This window comes from Capsella rubella, unplaced genomic scaffold (genome assembly GCF_000375325.1).
Source record: "Capsella rubella cultivar Monte Gargano unplaced genomic scaffold, Caprub1_0 scaffold_5, whole genome shotgun sequence".
In the NCBI taxonomy this organism is placed as follows: domain Eukaryota; kingdom Viridiplantae; phylum Streptophyta; class Magnoliopsida; order Brassicales; family Brassicaceae; genus Capsella; species Capsella rubella.
This window is the reverse complement of record NW_006238919.1, coordinates 767,158-785,844: the sequence shown is the minus strand read 5'-3', so window position 1 is coordinate 785,844 and position 18,687 is coordinate 767,158. Positions and strand designations below refer to the sequence as shown.

Sequence of the window (18,687 nt, the reverse complement as noted above, 5' to 3'; positions counted from 1 at the left end):
AGAGACAGAGATGGTTTTCTTATGCAAAGATATTGAATGAGAGACAGATTGTTGAATGTGTTCATATTTATAAGTCTTAAGAGTCGGTCAGTTAGGTCACATGTGTTTCCTTTTCTCATAAACATATAAGGAAAAGAAACGCAAATCCCTAATTTAACTAAAGTCTATTGAAATATATATTCCAAAAACCAATACTCCTTTTTGTATAATACTCTCTAGATTTTCCATATTTGTTAGAATTAAAACAAATAAATTATAGTTTTTTGCTCTGAGTTGTAAAGTTGTAAAGTTGCCTGTGTCTCCAATATTATTATTATTAATGAAAACAATTTAAATGTGTTTGGTGGATTCAGAAACAAACTAATTAGGGAAAAACATTTATCAGGAAGTGACAGAGACACAAGATGAGAACATTATTAGTATTTTGTTTCTTCTATAGAGACAACCTAACAAGTTTGTTGTATAAAATTCGATCATCTCTTCCAGTGTTGCTCTCTAACAAAGCGCTTTGCACAAGTTCCTGCAACATACGTAAATCACACATTCTTTTTTATTTGATTTCACACTTTTATGATGATTCTATATAGAGTGATGACAAAAGAGACATCTATGTTTTACCTTGACATCACGGTGAGATAGAAACTTTCCCAAGCTGTGAATGGTCATTCTCATATCTTCAACCTTAAAGAAAACAATCACAAAACATTACTTCAGATTCTTTCTTAGAGATTTTGAGATGACTTTTGTGTACAAAACAGATCTTCCTTCTTACCCTAACATAGCCTGCCTGGTTACGGTCAAAGAATCTGAAAGCCTGAGGCAGAGAAGCAAGTGAACAGAGCTTTTAGAACCAAAACCGCAAAAAAAAAAAAAAACAACAACATTTCTCATGTTTGGTAGGGATTATTTAACCTGTAACAGCTCTTTATCAACTGCTTCCTCTCGTTTTGGTGCATCAGAGGCTCCTCCATCTTGCTTCCCGTGCTTATCAGTTTCAGACTTCGTCTTGATTTCAGTTTTTTCATCGATCCGGCCTCTTTCTTCTTTTTTATCAGTTGCAACTTCAGTTATAGAATCGGCAACAGTGCCAATAGTATTCTCAAGATTTCCTTCTTTCTTCTTCGGCTGAATAAGAGACATGAAACAAGGTGAGAAGATTTATGAAGAACACAACTTCTTGGATTCAATGTGAAAGAGTGCAAGTCAAATGAGTTCATACCTCTTCAGCAGGGTCTTCTTGCTCAGAATTTTCAACGTCCATTTCCTCGCATTCTTCTGGATCTTCTTCAGGGTCTTCTTCAGGATCCTCCTCGGGATCTTCCTCTGGGTCCTCCTCATCTTCCTCATCCTGGTTATCCACTTCCCTATTAGAAGTTTCATTCCCCGTAACTTCTTTACTGCCCAAAGTTTCTTCAGTGTTAGCTACAGCTTCCTTATCTGAATTTTCCTGACTATCTACGATCTCCTTTCCTGAGTTTTCTTTATCATCTTTCCCAGGAGCGGATTTGGTTATAACAGAGGTGTTGTTGTCTTTGTGTTCAATTGTCTTCTGACGCTTATTTTGAGATTTTGCTTCGTTTGGCTTGACAGACAACTCCTCCTGGTGCCTCTTCCGTTGATTTCTTTGTCTCACAAAATTTACACGTAGTTTCTTGAAGGAAACCAAAAGAAGAAAAAAAACAAAGTATAAGAAAACAGTTCATGCGAGTCAAAAATAATAACATCAAAGGTAATTAATTATATACCAACCTTGAGAAATTCAAATATACGGGAACCCATTTGATACTGCAGCATCTCAAACAGTGATTCCGCAAACAACGAAAGCTGCAAGAACATCGACAAAAGTTTGATGAAAACTTAGTAGTTCAGATGTAAAAAAATAATGTGATACACTGAGTTCCAGTAGAAATCAAACGAAAACATGATTAGCAAAACAAACCTCGAATGATGACTCATCAATGTCCTTGTCAGTGTAATCCAAGAGCGAATCCAAAGAGACCGAAAGTGAACGCAACTGCAAAAAAAGAAAAAAGAAGGTCACGACGATAATATAGCCATTACCAAATGTAACGAAACCTTTAATTTACTGTCCACCTACTTTGGAGTCTTTGTTCCGTTTCGTCTGCAAAATAAATCCAGGCCGAGGAGGTTCCTCAGACTTTTTCCTCTCCTTCATTTGTATCCTGGACTCATCTTTTCCACCTCTCTCTTTAATCTCTTTCTCAGTAACCTTTTCTTTTACCTTTTTCTCGTCAGAACTATTCCTCTCAATATTCTTCCCCTCAGATTGAGCCTCTGAGTTGTTTTTCTTTTCACCCTTCTTGTCTTCAACTGGCTTAGTGTATTTCTTACTAGAACTAGAGGAACCCTCCTTTTTCTCAGTATCCGGAGATCCTGTATTCTGTCTTATTTCCACAGCAGTGGAGGCGTTCTTTTCTTTTACTTCTTCTAAAGATTCAGCCGTCAGTTTCATCTCCATACTATCTGAATCAGGGGTTTTCTTGCCCGCATCCACTACCTTCTTCTCATCACTATCACCCTCTTTCTTCGAGTCACTGCCCATACTATCTTCAACTTCAGCAACCTTCCTTTTAGCCACCCTTTTAATAATTTTTTTCTTTACAATTGTCTTTGAAGGAGTCTGCTCATTAGCCTTAGCACTGGGATCTGAAGTATCTCCAGTTTCAGCTCCCGTCACAATTTCTGAGCCCTTCTCTTGACCTTGTGTGGGTCTCACTACTACCTTTTTCACTATTTTCTTGTTAGAAGATGTACCAGTGGATTCTTCTTTTGGGACTGTGGTCTCCGATATGGCAACATTTTCAGGAACATCCTTCTCATCCGACTTCTCACCTTTTTTTCCAGTTGCTTTTCCATCATTAACAGGCCTTTTAACAACTCTTTTAATGATCTTCTTTACGGTCTTCTTAGTTCCGGTTGTCTGAGCGCCGGAAGCATCTCCTGGAGACTTTTTCTCTGCATCCTTGGTTACTTCAACATTATTATTGCTGCCCTTTCCCGCGATGGCATTTTTCTTACCCTCCTGAGAGAGTAGTAGATCTCTCTCAGCGAGAGCTTTCCTGTGTGCCAACCATTGGGTTCTCCAAGCATCAAATGAAGGAAGACATTCTGATAAATCAGGGACAAATAGTACAGTGATCTCTTTGTGGCTAAAAACTCCATCTGACCCAACTCTGTCATAATGTATCTGTAAATCCCAAAAAAGAAAGCCATCTCAAATCTACAAACTGGTAAACAATATCGCTTTGTTTGCTTGTAGTTATCCTAGAGCTACCATATTAATCACAAAGAAAATGCAGCAAGACTGGACACAAATTAATAATACTTGTAAAGTATTTATAGAGCAAATCTCTGGATAAACCAATAGCAATGATTGATACTCCACATATTGTATACCATCAGAAACAAATCTATAAATCAGGCAGTCGCACCACTACTAAGCTTTATATCATCTTCAACGACCACTACATGTTAGAATAAGAGAGATTGTATGGTACATATACTATCTTAGCTACAATACTCCAGTCATGTCCCCACATGTCCAACATCTCAATGCAGTCTTAAACCAAGAGAATCAAAACCGACCTCGAGAAATGGATTCCAGTGACGGCAGTTGCTCAGATCAAGATTAAGTTTATCCTTTGTGTGTCTGCAAAGGCAAAGGCTTTTTCGTCTTAGACTATGGAGAAAAGGCAGCAAAGAAGACAACAAGAAAAAGTGCAGAGACAAACCTTAGCATTGTCTTAGTTAAGGAAGACTGATCAACTGATGGGTCCATACCATCAGTGGGATCCCAGGAACCACCAATCGCCATGAATGAATGATCTTTTTTAAGAACAGCGAACTTTAATATGTTGCACACATGAGGTATACGGTCCTCGAATATTTTTTCTGAAGAAAGATCTTCCAGGGCAGTTCTGCTCAGCCCGCTCATCAAAACCATCTGAACAATAGAGAATACCCATAACACTAAGCAATTCTTTCAATATACTCAGAAACAATAGCAGCAACGATACATTGTGCAAACATGACTATATAAGAAGATAACAATGAGCAATGACATAATTAAAGAGGCAATCTTTATCAATGAGAAAGAAAAAAAAAAAAGAGCCAACCTTGGCATTCCAAACAGTTTTTCCTCCAGTTTTCAAAGCTAAAGGCTTCGTGGAAGTACTTTTCACATCAGCTCCACCATCTTCAGTGAAATCATGCTCAAAACTGCCATCCTCAACAAACGATGGTTAGGTTGGCAAACACATTTAACAAGAAATAGTGGAACAAAAATGAGTCCACAAAATTTGAGAAAAGTGTGTAACTCTAATATACGGACTGGTCAAGGGAAACAAAAACTCCAGAACAGATCTGTTTTTCGTGAGAAGGATTATAATCCTAGGAGGCTAGGACTGACAGAAATGTAAAGAAGAAGATGAATATTTCACCTCACAGCAGTATGCATAGAAAGTGTAAGCTTGTGTTTCGGCCAGTTCACTACAACCTGAAACATATATATTTGAGGTTAACAATCATTTAGACTTCCACTAAGGATTAGATAATAACTCGGAGAAATAATTGGGAGATAGAAAAACATAGACCTTGGAAAACTCAGAAGGCACAAAAAGCCTGGGATATCTTTTATCTAATGTCATGTAATCTCTCTCCATGTCAACCAATCGCGAGGATAAAACCTGCAAACAAGTCACATAATTATCAATAAAGAATAATGCACACTGCGCCTAAGCACTGGATCACACATACAGAGGGCAGGTAACTCTGGTTGTCTACATTTAAAGCAATACAAAGTCTAATAAGACAAAAACTAGCAATCAGCCAAATTAACTGGAGACAACAAAAACCAGAAGCCATATATCAGGTTGCAATTGCCCTCCAATAAACTATCAAACTCACGGAAACATAGATGGAGCAGCCGGATATATGTCATACTAATTTTAGAAGCAGGCAAAATATTACCCAGAGGTGGCAAGAGGTCAGATGCTTGGCCAAATAACACCCACAACGAGAGAAGGCCAAGTAAACTGACAACTAAAAGAAAGAGGAAGTATAACATCCGCAAGTACAGGAAGATAACTGATGGAGAGAAAAGGAATGAGAAAGCTGAACTTGACAGAATTTACATGGAAAAGAGGCAATGGTCGGGAAGCAGGGTTGTCATGATTTTTTTTTTGTCAAGGATTTTCTTGATAGATGGCAAGGCTGATATAGTAGTTAAGGAGGGACCAAGAGATACCCAAGTCAATTAATAAGAAAACAAGTAGAATGCAGGAACTGATAGGAAGATGAGATAACCCTGAGTAGGTAAAAACATCACTGAATGACGAATCTCTTGGAACACTTATTACCTTGCAGACATAATCTCTCCTTATTGGCTTAATAGGTGAAGTTCGCCTTCAGGTATAACAGAAATAAGGTTAGTGTCTGGTGCAGCAACAGAAAATTCCCTGTATTCCAGATGAAGAGCGTGACAGAGATCAAAAATAAAACCTAATTGATGCTTCACGAAGTTGTGCATCCCGTCGCAAAGAGGAACTACGTGCATCCCTAGAAATAGATTTAGGCACTGGAGTCCTCTCCTTGGTGTCCTTGGACGTAGCTCTTGCTGTTGGAGTCCGATCTCGTTTTATTTCGAGAGCACGTTTTCGCTCACGTTCTCTTTCCGCTTCTCTATCCTTCTCCCGTCGCTCCCTTTCCCGGTCCCTAGCTCTTTGCCTTTCTCGTTCCCTCTGGCGCTCTCGTTCTCTTTCACGTTCGCGTTCCCTCTCTCGTTCTCGCTCCTTATCTCTGGAGCGCAGATTCTCGCGACGACGCTCTTCTTCCCTTAGTTCAAACTCCCTGAGATAACTCGCGCGGTCATCTTTCCGGAGATCATCAACACGAGGACCACCACCACCACGAGCCAGTATGCCACCAGGGTAGTCCAAGTCGAGAGACGCTGCACTATGGATACCTTTCCCAGTACCATAATCCCTGCCTGGAGGTAAGCTAACGCCATAACCAGGATTTGAAGAACTCTCCGGATAATTATAGTCATCTAAGTTTCTCCGAGGAACAGCTCCTAATAACGATGGGGTATGTTGGCTGGCATAAGAAGATGTGCTGCGTACTGATAAACCGTGAGGATCAGACTCAAGCCTTCCTCCATAATGCATAGCTTCTTGTTCAGAATGGCGTACAGTAGAACTTCGTTCTGTAAGATAATCGGGTTGTCTGCCAGAAATGTATGCTACTCAGTGCAATAAGATATAAATTTTCTTCAAACGTTATTGCAAGTTTCGACAAGAAGGTACAGTTGCTTTATATAACACAGGTCTTGGGAGAACCGAAAACAGACATACCAAAAATACAACTATGTGAACAAAAAATATATGCTAGAAAGAAATCTACCGCTAATCATCGAAAAATACCTGACACCTCCATCAACAGAAGAGGTATGGAGCGACTGAATTTTTAATAATTGTTCTCCTCGGAGGAGCGATGCTTGATCAATGCGATCATACAAGTCAGTCTGCCAAAATCATATAATAACAAGTATCAAGCCAATTGTAACACGACTGAACAGAAATTTGACCACATTTATAAGATTTTCTAATAAATGAAAACGTAGGCGTACCTGACGACCAAAACTAGATGAATCAGGATATCGACTAGTTGGTTCATTTTGCAACTCCCTACCGATATAAGCGCTAGACCGTTCACCATACGACCTTCTGTCAACCGGAATGTAACCAGACAGCTTATCAGAATACAAATCGTCCGCCTTTTGACCGTAAACATGACTGGAAGGAGACAAATAGCTTCCAGATGCAAATTTTGGTGAATCTGGTAAAGTAGGAACATATCCAGAGCGGCTGTCCAAGACAGAAGAACCTAATCCATTGGTGCTTAAAGGCTGAGAGCTGCTAAGGGAAGTTGATCCATAGGTAGAGCCATACTGCGTCCCATAATGACCAGCAGCTGTAGATAAATGAGATCTGTATCCACCAATGTCAGTCTCTTGAGGAGCACCTGTAATCGAAGGATGGCGAGAACTACTCAAAGAAATCTGAGAGCCTCCTTCTGCACCACTGACTGAATTTCCAGGATAACCAGATCCAAGCTACATAATAACAACATAACAATCAGCTGTAAATTCGACCCACCTAAGCATAATGGACAACAATGATCAACACCCTCAAATCAAATATGAGATTCCAGTATATTGTATCAAAGCAAACATCAAAAAAGGGGCTTTTTGATTTCATGAGACTGATGATCTTACATTCTGAGCATAACCAGACTGCGAGCCGTATTGCTGCTGTCCGTAGCCACTTCCTCTTGAAGAATACATATCTCTATGCATCTGATTCAAATTGTAACGTAGTTAGTAAACCCTTGAGAGATAGGTAAAACAAATAACGAACAATAACAAAGACATATCAAAAATCGAGAAAGAATCACCGGAAATGTCACGACCCTAAACTTAATAAAACCGATGGAAAAAGTAATCTATAAGAATCCACATACATGATTCACTCAAGCAAGTCTAATCAGAAAAGGGTCTTACCTACAAGAAGAATGAAAAAAATCGTTCTTTTTTGCGTGTAACGTGTTGGCAGATAAGGAAGAGTCTAAGCAATTGAGAGATTAAGGAAGAAAAAGAAGAAAACAAAACCCTAAAAATCACAGATTGAGGAAGACGAACTTTAAGACTGGTTTGAGGATTAGTTTGTTGTGAAGAAGAAGGAGAAAGATGTGTGAGACAAGGGTTTTCTTTTTTCTTCTTCTTCAGAGTTAGGAACAGAACACGCATGCATTGTCTTTTAACGGGCTTATAGATTTTAACAATTCGTTATAGGCCCATTCTTTTTCCTTATACATTGGTCTAGGGCCTAGGGGACATAAGTCCTTTTAATAATAAATTGACAGAGTCGGAATATGTTACAAGAGGCTAGAGGATTCATTTTACTCCCTTTATTTTGGCTTCAAAACGATACAACCAGGATAAGTATGTAATACCTCCTCTAGAGTCTTTAGCCAATGATCTATTGAAACTAAAAAAAATTCTCAGGTGTTAGTTTTACAAAGAATCTTACCTCTCTTTGGTTGTTCTTTTCGAAGATAAAATGCTTTTGCTTATGTGAGAAATTGTATTTTGTCCATAGGAAACAGGAACCCATGGGAACAAATTGTATTTTGCTCTCAAGAGCCATTTTAGAGTCCCAGAAGATGAAAGAGGAGTATGTGCTGCCCGGATCATCTGCATTATGTTAGGACTATAACTTAAGCCCAAGGGAAGAACTGTCTTCTTTTTATTTATGTCGAGTCTGTTCTTCGGTCTGAAAAGACGAGACAAGCATGTGTCAATAGATTTCTGAACGCCTTCAAAAGCTTCTTCTCCATGGTAGCAATTTCTTGAGAGTTCAACCGGGATTGTTTCTTCCTTCAAGTTACCTTTTGGTTAAAAAGATTGCTCTTCTGCGTGTCGCAGGTTTCTGACAACATTTTCGCAACTCTTTTCTGCAGCTTGTTGACCAACCAGTTTTATTGGAGATGTCACTTCTTTGTGATTTAGCTCTAGATGTAGGCTTGCTTCCTCAACCAACTTCTTTTGATGCTTTTGAAGCAAACGAATTATATGAACTTAGCGCTCTTGGATCCGTTGAAGTAAACGACTAACTGCCTCAATCACATTATCATTTCTCCTAAGCTGTACTGCGGCTTTTCGGAACAGCTTTGCTTGGAATGGACTCCTCAATTAAAAAAAAATGTTACTACCAGCGACTATGTTCATCAACTTAAAAGATAATTTAGACATTCCCAAGGAAAATCATGGTTTTCAAACCATTATGCTTTCGGATCACTCTAGTAAGTGTCATTAAGTGATAGTTGACATGGCTTTCTTCCTTCAATCTTAGACCATCTGCATTTGTTTGACAAGCACGTTCACTTCTAACAAGATTCTGCATCAATTAAAGTGTCTTAGATACCAAGTGACGCATTAATCCAAAGATAATAAAGTGACTTACGAGAGTAGCTATGAAAGATTACACAGACTACTCTGGATAGTCTGAATATCAAAAGCAGAGAACATGAGAAATTATAGAATGAGGTACACTTTACTGTCTAATGGCTAAAACCAATATCTATGCAACTATCTTCTCCATGTTTTAAAAATTAAGGATTTTGATTATTTGTTCAATCATGCAGCAAGCATATCACATGAACATAGATCATACCAGCCGGATAATTATGATGTGCCTTCGAAGTTTTGTCGTTCAAAGCAGTTTCACCTACTTGCCTTAAGCCGTAAAAGCAAATGGAAAATCACATACATGAATGGAAAAGATGATTACCATATGTCTCATGTAAGAGACAATGAGTTATGTCATCAACACAGTTCAGGCTTTGTCAAACGTATGCATCTAGAATACTATCACCATCAAATGCATAAAAAGTATCTTAACAATACCTTCACAAATGTCAATTATATGCTGTAAATGGTGCCTGGTTTCTACCACTTCCTCCACCAGATTTTCCACAATGGTTCCTTTCATTGCAAATGTCTTGCCACTGCTGGTCTGACCATAAGCCAAATTACTTGCTACAATGAAGATAGACAGCAAATTACATAAATACGAGCATAAATAGGTAAAGCTTAATGAAAAAACAGGTATCCTTCAATGATGGGATATTATATCTGTTTATTTACCGTTGGTTTCTGCTAATGGATAGTATGATGTCCCTAGAACCTCCTTCGTAGATCTCTGAGTTGAACAGATTGGCTCAAACACTTTATCTATAAGTCTGACCATAACGAAGACAAAGAGGCACCGGGCAATATAAAAAACGAAAGGAAAGAAGACAAAGGGGCGCTGAGATTCTAAACAAAAACCAAATTGAATAATATTTCATAATGCGATCTTTTTTGGCTCCACGTTTACCCATAGTGCAAGTCTTGTGATTTCTGTATTCAACTTCATTTACATCTTTTTTCAACTCCAACATCTTCTTTGATTTAGTTCACTCTGTCAGGAACCCGTAGCAGACCTGCAACCTGAAATGATAGAAGTATATACCAAAAGAGTTGCTCTAAACACCTATAATGAAGTTACAAGTTCAAGTTCTGGACAATGGACTATGGTCACAATAGGTCAACAAAGTTAGTATTAATTAGCGTGCATTTCCAACTTCCCGACTCTGATTGTTAGAAAACTAGACCCCATCTCATTTACGCAGCTTCAGGTCGTATTATTGCTTCTTTACCAATTCTTTTTTCCCTACCCACTCAATGGTAAAGACGCATAATCAACATGATCCTGAAATGAAAACTAAACCTCTTTTTGTAAGATCTGAAGCAACTTTAGTTTTCATCTCTGCCTCAGCAGCTTTAAGATACCCAAAAGATCATATACAACTTTTCTATATTATGTATACACTATTATGATACTTAACCAAAAGCATATATTCTACTAGGTACAGAAGATGTACACAAGGGGTTTTATGCATCCTACTTACAAGCATGCAGATCCGAAGCTCTTCTTCTGTCCTCATTGTTTATACTTTCACCTTCTCCTTTTTATCCTTTTGCTCACAGTGAAACAAGTTTCGCTCTGCAACTCACAGAGAGGGCATGAGCACAACATGCCGTTTCTTATTATTTCCCTTCTTCTTAATTATATTTCTGCATCTTGGTTCCTGGAGAATATCTCGGATAAAGAATGAATGCCAACGCCAAAGAGACCATAAGACCAACCACTCCGCTAAAAGGCTGTAAAGGGCGGCTCCCTGCAATCCAAGCCGGGGAATTTGGGTTGTAGGTGAGGAATCCACCAGACTGTAGTATAAAGCTCGTTGCTATGATTCCTGCCCGCAACCCGATTGGAACAATCAGATTTCCATTGCTTCTTTCACGAGCCCCAGCGAGCGCCAATGACAGAAGCCATAACCCTGGAATTGATCTCAAGGATCTGGAGAGTTCGAGAAGAACAAAAACAATTAGGAGTTAATTTCAAAAGAGTTAAGCATCACGCTATGTATTGTCCATGAAGAATAGTTGTGTGTAACTGAAGTATGACATACACATATACCCAGTTGTTAACAATAACATACTTAACAAAGATATATACCTCTGGAACAAGGCAAATATGAGTCCTGTAATGATAATGCTTTGATGGTAGCCCAGATCTATAGCAATCTCGTCAGGCATCCATGATCTGAAGAGCAACTCTTCCACAAGCACAACAAATGTCGCAGCTGTTAATCCCCTAATTATCAGCAGAAGCAATTGCCCACATCCCTTAAGCCACTTAATGGAATCAAAAGGATGTTGAAAATATGGCGGCCGAGAAAAAACCGCAGCTCCTGATATTGCATTTATGAACTGTATTAGTAGTACGACTGTGATGCCCCCTGCAAAGGCCTTTAAAAACTCTTGAATCTGCAAGGATTGAATTTACCATATCATCTTTACTGTTTTATTAGTATGAATGTATGGGAGTGAAGAGAATGAGAACATGTGAAGATAAGAGAAAAGGAAAATCACAACTACGTCATATCTTGTTGCTGTTTAAAAAATGTCCACCAAGATCTTAGTTGTAGCAAATTGACATTTGTATTATTTCCTTGTTTTCTTATTTATGAAGGAAACTAATGCTAATGCACTGCGGGGCCACGGTTATAAGGTTAGTCTGGTGGCTAATGAAGCATTAATAGTCAAGAATTTTTCTTCAGCAGTGCAAGGAAAACCAAACTATTATAATATTCTAGTCTCAGTATTACGTTTAAGGTTTTACCTTTTCTTTGTTTGATGACTTAAAATCAAGTCCATATTGCTTGAATGGGTTTTCATACTTCCGTACTCTCTTTCCCCACAGCATAACAAGAATGAATACAGCGACATAGAGACCAACTACACTAGCTAGTTCCGCCACTCTAGAAGGATTACTTGTTGACCAATTCTGGAGAAGTGTTGGAAGCAATGGAATCACAACCGGTGACCATAAAACGAGCACCATGCCAATAAAACCCACAGCCCTAATAAACAGTAAAAAATTATCATACATATGAAAATCATTAGGACTAGCTAGTATGGAGATGAATCAAATGACCCATTTCTGGTACTAAAATCACAAGAGTATGGAATCTTTAACATGATTGTTATCAGAAGAGAATCTAACAAAAGGGATTTACTGCAAACATGTACTGAAAAATGTAGAAGATTAAGAATGGGGAATTTATTCGTAAACCTGTAGCAAAGAGAATAGAACATTAGTTCTCTTGTTTGTTTTTAATTTCAAGGAAATGGTTTACGCGCACCCATACATTCATTTCATTTAAGAGCCAAGTAAAACACATAAATTAGTTTAGTGAAAAACACTCTGCCAATAGTAGTAATAAAATTAACAGTAATACAAATATGAGCATCAATGCAATATGCTGATGAGACTACTTCAAAACCAATCACTTGAGTTCCACGATAGTGGAAAGAATCAACAAAGATGCTTAGAGAGAAACCAGCTTACCTCTTGAGTAAAGGCCACTCATCCATGCGCAAGAATTGGATTAGCCTATCAGTTAAACTCATAGCACCACGAAGGCCACCCCAAAGAAGAGCAAGTTTTCCAACTAACCTCAATATGCCACCCCTCTGACCCAAATCTGCCAACATCGCCACAATCCTGTTCACATGAAAACCAAGGGATTTCAGGTCAAGAAGAATCTTAAGGCACTGATATAGAGGAATGGACTTATCTACTTTAGATACCTATCCTGATCCACTTCACCAGTTTCCTTTGTTGGAACAGCAGGACCAGCTATGGACATGGCTTTCTCAGCAAAACTTGCCACTATACTGTTTTGGTCAATTTTTCCAGATTCTTTATGTTGACTATCTTTCTCCGATGATTTTGACATGATGCCACCACTTTGTGGATCCTGCGCAGGAAGCACTGATTAGAAAGAGCGAACATATTTGTATACTCTTTTGATTATTTTTCCATATGAACGCTAATGTTAAACAATACCTCGTTTTGAACCAGCATTGCAGATGCTCCCAAAGCTGCTGTTACAGCTCCAACCATGACACCCTCATTGTTAATATTTTGCAGGCCAGATTCTACCATTTCTCCAATGCTCGAGTTGTTTCGTTTGGTCTCCTTGCTCACTTTGTCTGGCACAACACTCGCTGTTACACCATTGTTCTCATACTTCTGTGTTCTACCCGGGAGAATATCTCTCTTAGCATTGTTGGTTGTTGTAGATACATCGAAATATTTTCTCAAAGCAGCTAAAACAGAGCCAACAACAACACCAATAGGCAGTACTTGTCTGAGAAAATGCGCCTCCTGGACAGCAGATGCAATTGCCCTGATGATAGCGTCCCCATGAAGTTTACCTACCTTTCCAGCAGGGCCATTGGAACTTTTGCTATTCCTTATGAAAGTCCAAGTAGGCTCCGCATATACAACAGCATATGAAAATTTCTTTGCCACCATTTTTATATCATGACTGAGTTGAGACTCAATTTGCCTCATACCAGCTGAATCCATTCGGCGCTGAACTTCTACATTCAAAGAGTCTGATACAATAACTTGAATGAGGTGCTCCAATTCCTCATATCCTTTGTCTAATTTGTGAGGACCATCATTTTGATTGTCCGCTGCATCATGCGTTTCGGAAAGCTCCAACTCTTTTTCATGGTCCAATATCACATATGAAGGCTCAATGATGTTCTCTTCGTTACCTACATTGAGGGAATGAGCCTGAACATTTTCGTGCGTATCTCTGCTGGCTGCTACGTTGTCAGCAAGGTTACCCAAGTATTCTGGTTGTTTATCTAGTAGCTTCCATTTACCTTCCTCAGGATAATAGTCATCAACCAAGTGTTCTGGTTGTTGATCTAGTAGCTTCCATTTACCTTCCTCAGGATAATAGTCAAGCATGAGAGCAGTGGTTGTATCTATGTCTAACTGTTTCGCGATCTTTTCTTTTGAAAGTTCCTCCCCGAGGTATCCGTCATGAGAAGAATTTTTGACAGAATCTGTATTTCTTTCAGGCAGAATCTTCGGTGAATGCTTGCCAATCACAGATTCATCTCCGCGCAAAAGTTTTTCAATCACTACCCCTGTTACCTTATCATTGTCAGAAGTTTTTTCAGTTTCATTCACACTGCCAACAGAATCATGTGATTTTTCAGAGGGTATAGGCCTGTCAGTTTCTTTCTTGTAGGAAATTTTTTCTTCAGATAAAGACGTTACCTCATTCGTGACATTCTTCTCATCCTTGAGATTCTTCTCATCACTTGCCTCATTTCCTTCTTTATTTTCTTCATCCAGCTGAGAAATCATGTTTTCGAGCACACCAAAAACACTATTGACAGCTACCTGAGTTGAATCATCCATTCCCGTCAATGCTTCAAATGCTTGGGAAACATTAAATTTGGGCTGATTTGGTTCCTGAATTGCTGGCTTAGTTTGGTCTGATACAGGCTGCATAACTTTGGTTTCTTTGTTCTGGTCATCACTTTCGTCTTTCTCAACAGGCTGTGAAACAGAAGATTTTCCAGCATCTCCCTCATTGCTGGTAGATGTCACTACCTTGTTTTGATCTGAGGCAGGCTGTTTTGCATTCTCATCATTTTTATTAGTTTCCTCCTTTCTTTGTTGTTGAGCTAGTACATCACCTTGGTCCACTTTGTCCCCATCACTAGGTATATCGTCTGCACCAACTGGATGTGGGTTATCATTCTTTCCATCTGAAGCCTTCTCAACATCAACTACACTGGAATTTTCATTGGCATTTGGTTCTCCTTTCTCATTGTTTTTATCAGTTTCTACCTGTCTTTGAAGCGTAGCTACTCCAGAACCTTGGTCCACTTTTTCATCATTACTCGTAACATCCTCTTTGCCAATTGACCCCTGGTTGGCACTATCACTCTTTGCTTCGGAAGCCATCTCAGAACCACCAGCTGCACTGGTCTTTTCATTGGTATAGGACTCGTGATTTTCAAGACTACCATCTTGATCACTGTTGACAGGTTGGGACTTTCCGGAATCACCGTATTTCTGGGAAACCTCAGTAGGGAAATGCTCTAGTTCTTTTCCACCTGGAGAATTGTCTGAGCCACTAATACTTTCGTCTGAGCCACTCACTGAACCATCGCTCGTATCTATCCGGACAGGAGAATCAGAATCCTTTTGACCTATGGCACTTGATGGTTCTTTACTTGCCTCCTCCGCTTTTTTCGATCCTGGTGATATACTAGGAAGCTTAAGCTTTTCAAGATTTAATTTAGTGCCACCTGACTGCAAGATCCCAGATACAGCTGTTGTAAGCTTCTCACGAACGTCTTCTGGCACGGCATCTTGCAATGCTTGTAGAACTGTCTCTCCTCGACCAACAGCATCCATAACCTAAACATTTACTGAATAATTGTCAAGCAATTGTTAATGCAGCTATCTCAGTAAAACTAGTAAAAATGATTTTTACTATAGATATGTGGAGTGTTACCTTTTTCTTGTCTTCAGCTTTTAGGGTGCCAGGCATGGTTACATCCAGCATGTTCATAACCACTTCTGCAGTCTGCAACACCTGACCTCTTTCAATTTCTTCTACGTTGGACTCATTATCTTCTGTATCAACTTCAACACGACTGCTTGTTGAAACTCTACTATTTTCTGTTTCATACTCGTTTTTTACGTTCTTGTCTAAATCTGTTCCAGACGACAAGTTCGAGTTCGGGGTGATGTCACCGTATTCAAGTGTTTCCCTGAACGGATCTACGTGATAACCATTCTTCTTTTCGTCGGCTGCCTGCACAAGCTTCTTGGCACCGATACTTTTTTCAGGTGCTCTGGCTTCCGGAAAAACTAAGCCCTTTGAAGGGTTAACAGTAACATCCACATCTTTCAAAAGTGGATGACGACCTTTCAAAAGCCCAAGTTCTACAGCAGTCAACCACTGCATGGCCAACATAGGAAAATCAATCTCTTAGACATAGAAAAGAACGTAACAGGAAAATCAACCAAGACTTAAAGAAAAAAAATAAAATAAAATCATGTATGAAAGAAAGACTAACATATTAGTTTAGCCAGTAATACAAGATGGTGTATCTGTAGGAGAAGCAGTATGTAGTAACCATGATTCTTAAATTATGACGAGAACCTAAGTTCCCCCCAAGATGGATTGAATAATAATCACTGATTCCAATAGATAGTTTTCCACGTATATTTCATAACATTTGTGAGTAGTGTGAATATGCGTGTGTGAAAAAAGAGAAATATAGGGAGAGAAGTTGCCTCAATCGCAAGGTCCTGGCACCAAGACACGGCCACTGCACGTCCATGGATCAGACTTGGTGAAGCAGAGCACAGAAGCAGGCTTGTAAATGGGTTTTCAGCTATTGAACTTCGTGGTATTGTATAAGGTGGCACTACATCGTCATTCTGACAAACAAGCAACTTTGAGAGTCGAAATATGTACAACACTGTTCACAAAAAGTCATTAGAGAGACCAGTATAAGACTATCTAAAAATTTACATGTAAATGAACTCTGATTTAAGTTTAGAACTGTAACTAATGAGTGATATGTCAAAGGAGATATGCGCATATTGTTCCCTTTTAAGGAAACTTTTAAGCATGTTTATCCGAGGAATCAAGATCCTAATATCCTATCTTGTATCAAGGCAAACATCACCCTAAAATAATGTCATTATAGCAACTAGTAACCTATTCAACATTATTCTCCGTTAAATTCATGATCTGTGCAGCATAAGAACCCTTTTTGAGTCATAAAATATCCAATAGTTCTATCATTGAATCTTTGTATGTCCGACTATGTCCTAAACAAAAGAATCTTCTTGCAATGAATTCCTTAAGTAAAATATACCTCTAAATATGAAATCTTAACTAAAATAATACCAGAGAATATAGCACTTCTGAGGTATCAATCAGGTCATAGAGAGAGGTATAACCTTAAAGATAACTGAATAGCCAGAATATTACCTGTATAAAGAGGACAGGAACTTTTACTTCCCCAATCACATCTCTGGTGGCACAAATGGAATAGAAATCTTCTATACTCTCGCAACCATATGTCACCATGGACAAGGCTTTATCAAATTCGCGAACTGATTTTGAAGACAAAGCCTTTCCAACATCAAAGGATTTTGCTCTGCCTTGGAAAAGCTCCTAGAAAGTGCATCCATACGCATAGCCCAGTTAATATAAGAAGAGCTCACTGTAAATGAGTTCATATATCATTATATAGCGTTGTTATAAGCAATACCCAACCTTGTTTGCCAGCAGTATCTCAACTAATCCACCTGTAAGTTGTTGATCCAAACTAGTAGAATAAGGAGATGTCCGTGACCGTGTGGTCTCCTCAAGATCAAAAGGATTATCAATGCATACAGCAGCTGTAAGAGGTGATCTTTCCCCGGCTTCTGCCAGGTATTTTGTCAACATATTTGCACCATACCCGCGGCCAACAGCAGTAAGTGTCGTCCATGGCCTTGTCTTGGTTAAGAATCGCAAAGCTGTGGATACATCATCACTGTCACCAGCTGTAAATAACCTACAATCACGAAATTGCATGAGATCAAGATATACTCAAAGCACACAAGAGATAAGGAACCCATAAGAGTATCTAGTGTTAGCTCACCGAGGTGTAGTGAGAGGCGAACCAGCACAACCTCTAGGGTTCATGACCACAGGAAACATTCCCCGTCTCAGAGCTTCGCATACAAATGATCGGACGCCTTCATCCATACTGCCTTGCGGCGTTCCAGGTACGAAAATCACCGTCGTATCCATCCCACGCTCCTCCCTGATGTCTAAATTAGCCGGCCAATCAAGCGAAACAACGCCGCCGTCCTCAGTAGTGATACAAACTCTCTGATACTCCAACGGATTCTTCTCATCCGCAGCCGATACAATAATCTTCCCGGTATCCAAAGTAACGAAATGCCTCTCCTCTGTGAGGAGTCTATCGCTTAAACTGTCAGAATCATCATCAAAGGAGAGCAAAGAGCAACGAAGAAGAACAAATCTGTTAAACGGCGTAGGAGTGGTGAGAAAAATCCATTCCCCAACAACATCATCAACGATTCTAGTTCTATCACTAATCTCTAAAGACTTTCCAAACAACCTCGACGATAAATAAACGGCGAAGCCGGAAGCGAATCCGGCGACAGATGGAGCAAAGGAATCGAGAGGAACGCTGCCATCGAAAGGCGGAGGAAGAATTGACGATTTCACAAGGAACAAACTCCGACTCTGTCGTTTGAAACGAGCTCGTTTCCTGTGAAACACACCGAAGCCGTAAGAGCTGCGACGGAGCATAAACGGAGACGCGTTGGGTATGGGTACGGTGGTTGTTGTTCGGTGAAATTGAAGATAATTGCAAGACGAGTACATCTTGAAGAAGAAGAAGAATTTGGTTTTGTGAGGATAAAGTTTGTTTGTGAAGAAGAAGAAGAATAAGAAACTCTCAGAAGATTTGAGATTTTTTAAAATTTCTATTTGTTCTTCATTTTTGCCTTCTTCTCATCGTTCATGTCTTTATTGTGGTCTATATAATTCTCATTTCTTCTTAACACTACTAGATTTAACTACAAGTACGATAATACATAAATGGGGTATTTTTGTATCACTAAACAAGATTATGCATATTAA

The 18,687-nt window shown here is 39.2% G+C and overlaps 2 protein-coding genes across 4 annotated transcripts; both read right to left on the bottom strand.

Annotated features, from left to right (window-relative positions):
• Window positions 1-276: 276 nt before the first annotated feature.
• On the bottom strand, window positions 277-7,781 carry LOC17885243 (cell division cycle and apoptosis regulator protein 1). Its single transcript, XM_006290259.2, has 19 exons — window positions 7,580-7,781; window positions 7,295-7,375; window positions 6,647-7,132; window positions 6,441-6,541; window positions 5,521-6,243; window positions 5,379-5,424; window positions 4,614-4,706; window positions 4,461-4,516; window positions 4,137-4,239; window positions 3,753-3,964; window positions 3,607-3,670; window positions 2,099-3,208; window positions 1,940-2,014; window positions 1,750-1,824; window positions 1,220-1,651; window positions 913-1,125; window positions 773-814; window positions 619-681; window positions 277-520 (listed from the first exon to the last, which is right to left on the bottom strand). The coding sequence occupies exons 2-19, from the start codon at window positions 7,373-7,375 to the stop codon at window positions 434-436; spliced, it is 4,062 nt and encodes a 1,353-aa protein (XP_006290321.1). The 5' UTR covers window positions 7,580-7,781; the 3' UTR covers window positions 277-433.
• Window positions 7,782-8,039: 258 nt separating this feature from the next.
• LOC17885018 lies at window positions 8,040-18,513 on the bottom strand. 3 transcript variants are annotated; one of them, XM_006293184.2, is made up of 14 exons: window positions 17,675-18,513; window positions 17,305-17,587; window positions 17,017-17,202; window positions 16,311-16,457; window positions 15,523-15,972; window positions 13,038-15,425; window positions 12,779-12,948; window positions 12,537-12,692; window positions 11,808-12,048; window positions 11,142-11,452; window positions 10,531-10,982; window positions 9,725-10,069; window positions 9,485-9,616; window positions 8,040-8,975 (listed from the first exon to the last, which is right to left on the bottom strand). In XM_006293184.2, exons 1-11 carry the CDS (start codon window positions 18,427-18,429, stop codon window positions 10,685-10,687), a joined length of 5,385 nt encoding a protein of 1,794 aa, XP_006293246.1. In that variant the 5' UTR covers window positions 18,430-18,513; the 3' UTR covers window positions 8,040-8,975; window positions 9,485-9,616; window positions 9,725-10,069; window positions 10,531-10,684. The 3 variants fall into 3 exon arrangements, with proteins under 3 accessions (XP_006293246.1, XP_023639061.1, XP_023639060.1); XM_023783293.1 differs by adding an exon at window positions 9,252-9,313 and having other exon boundaries at window positions 8,771-8,975; window positions 9,725-10,982; XM_023783292.1 differs by having other exon boundaries at window positions 8,771-8,975; window positions 9,725-10,982.
• Window positions 18,514-18,687: the final 174 nt, after the last annotated feature.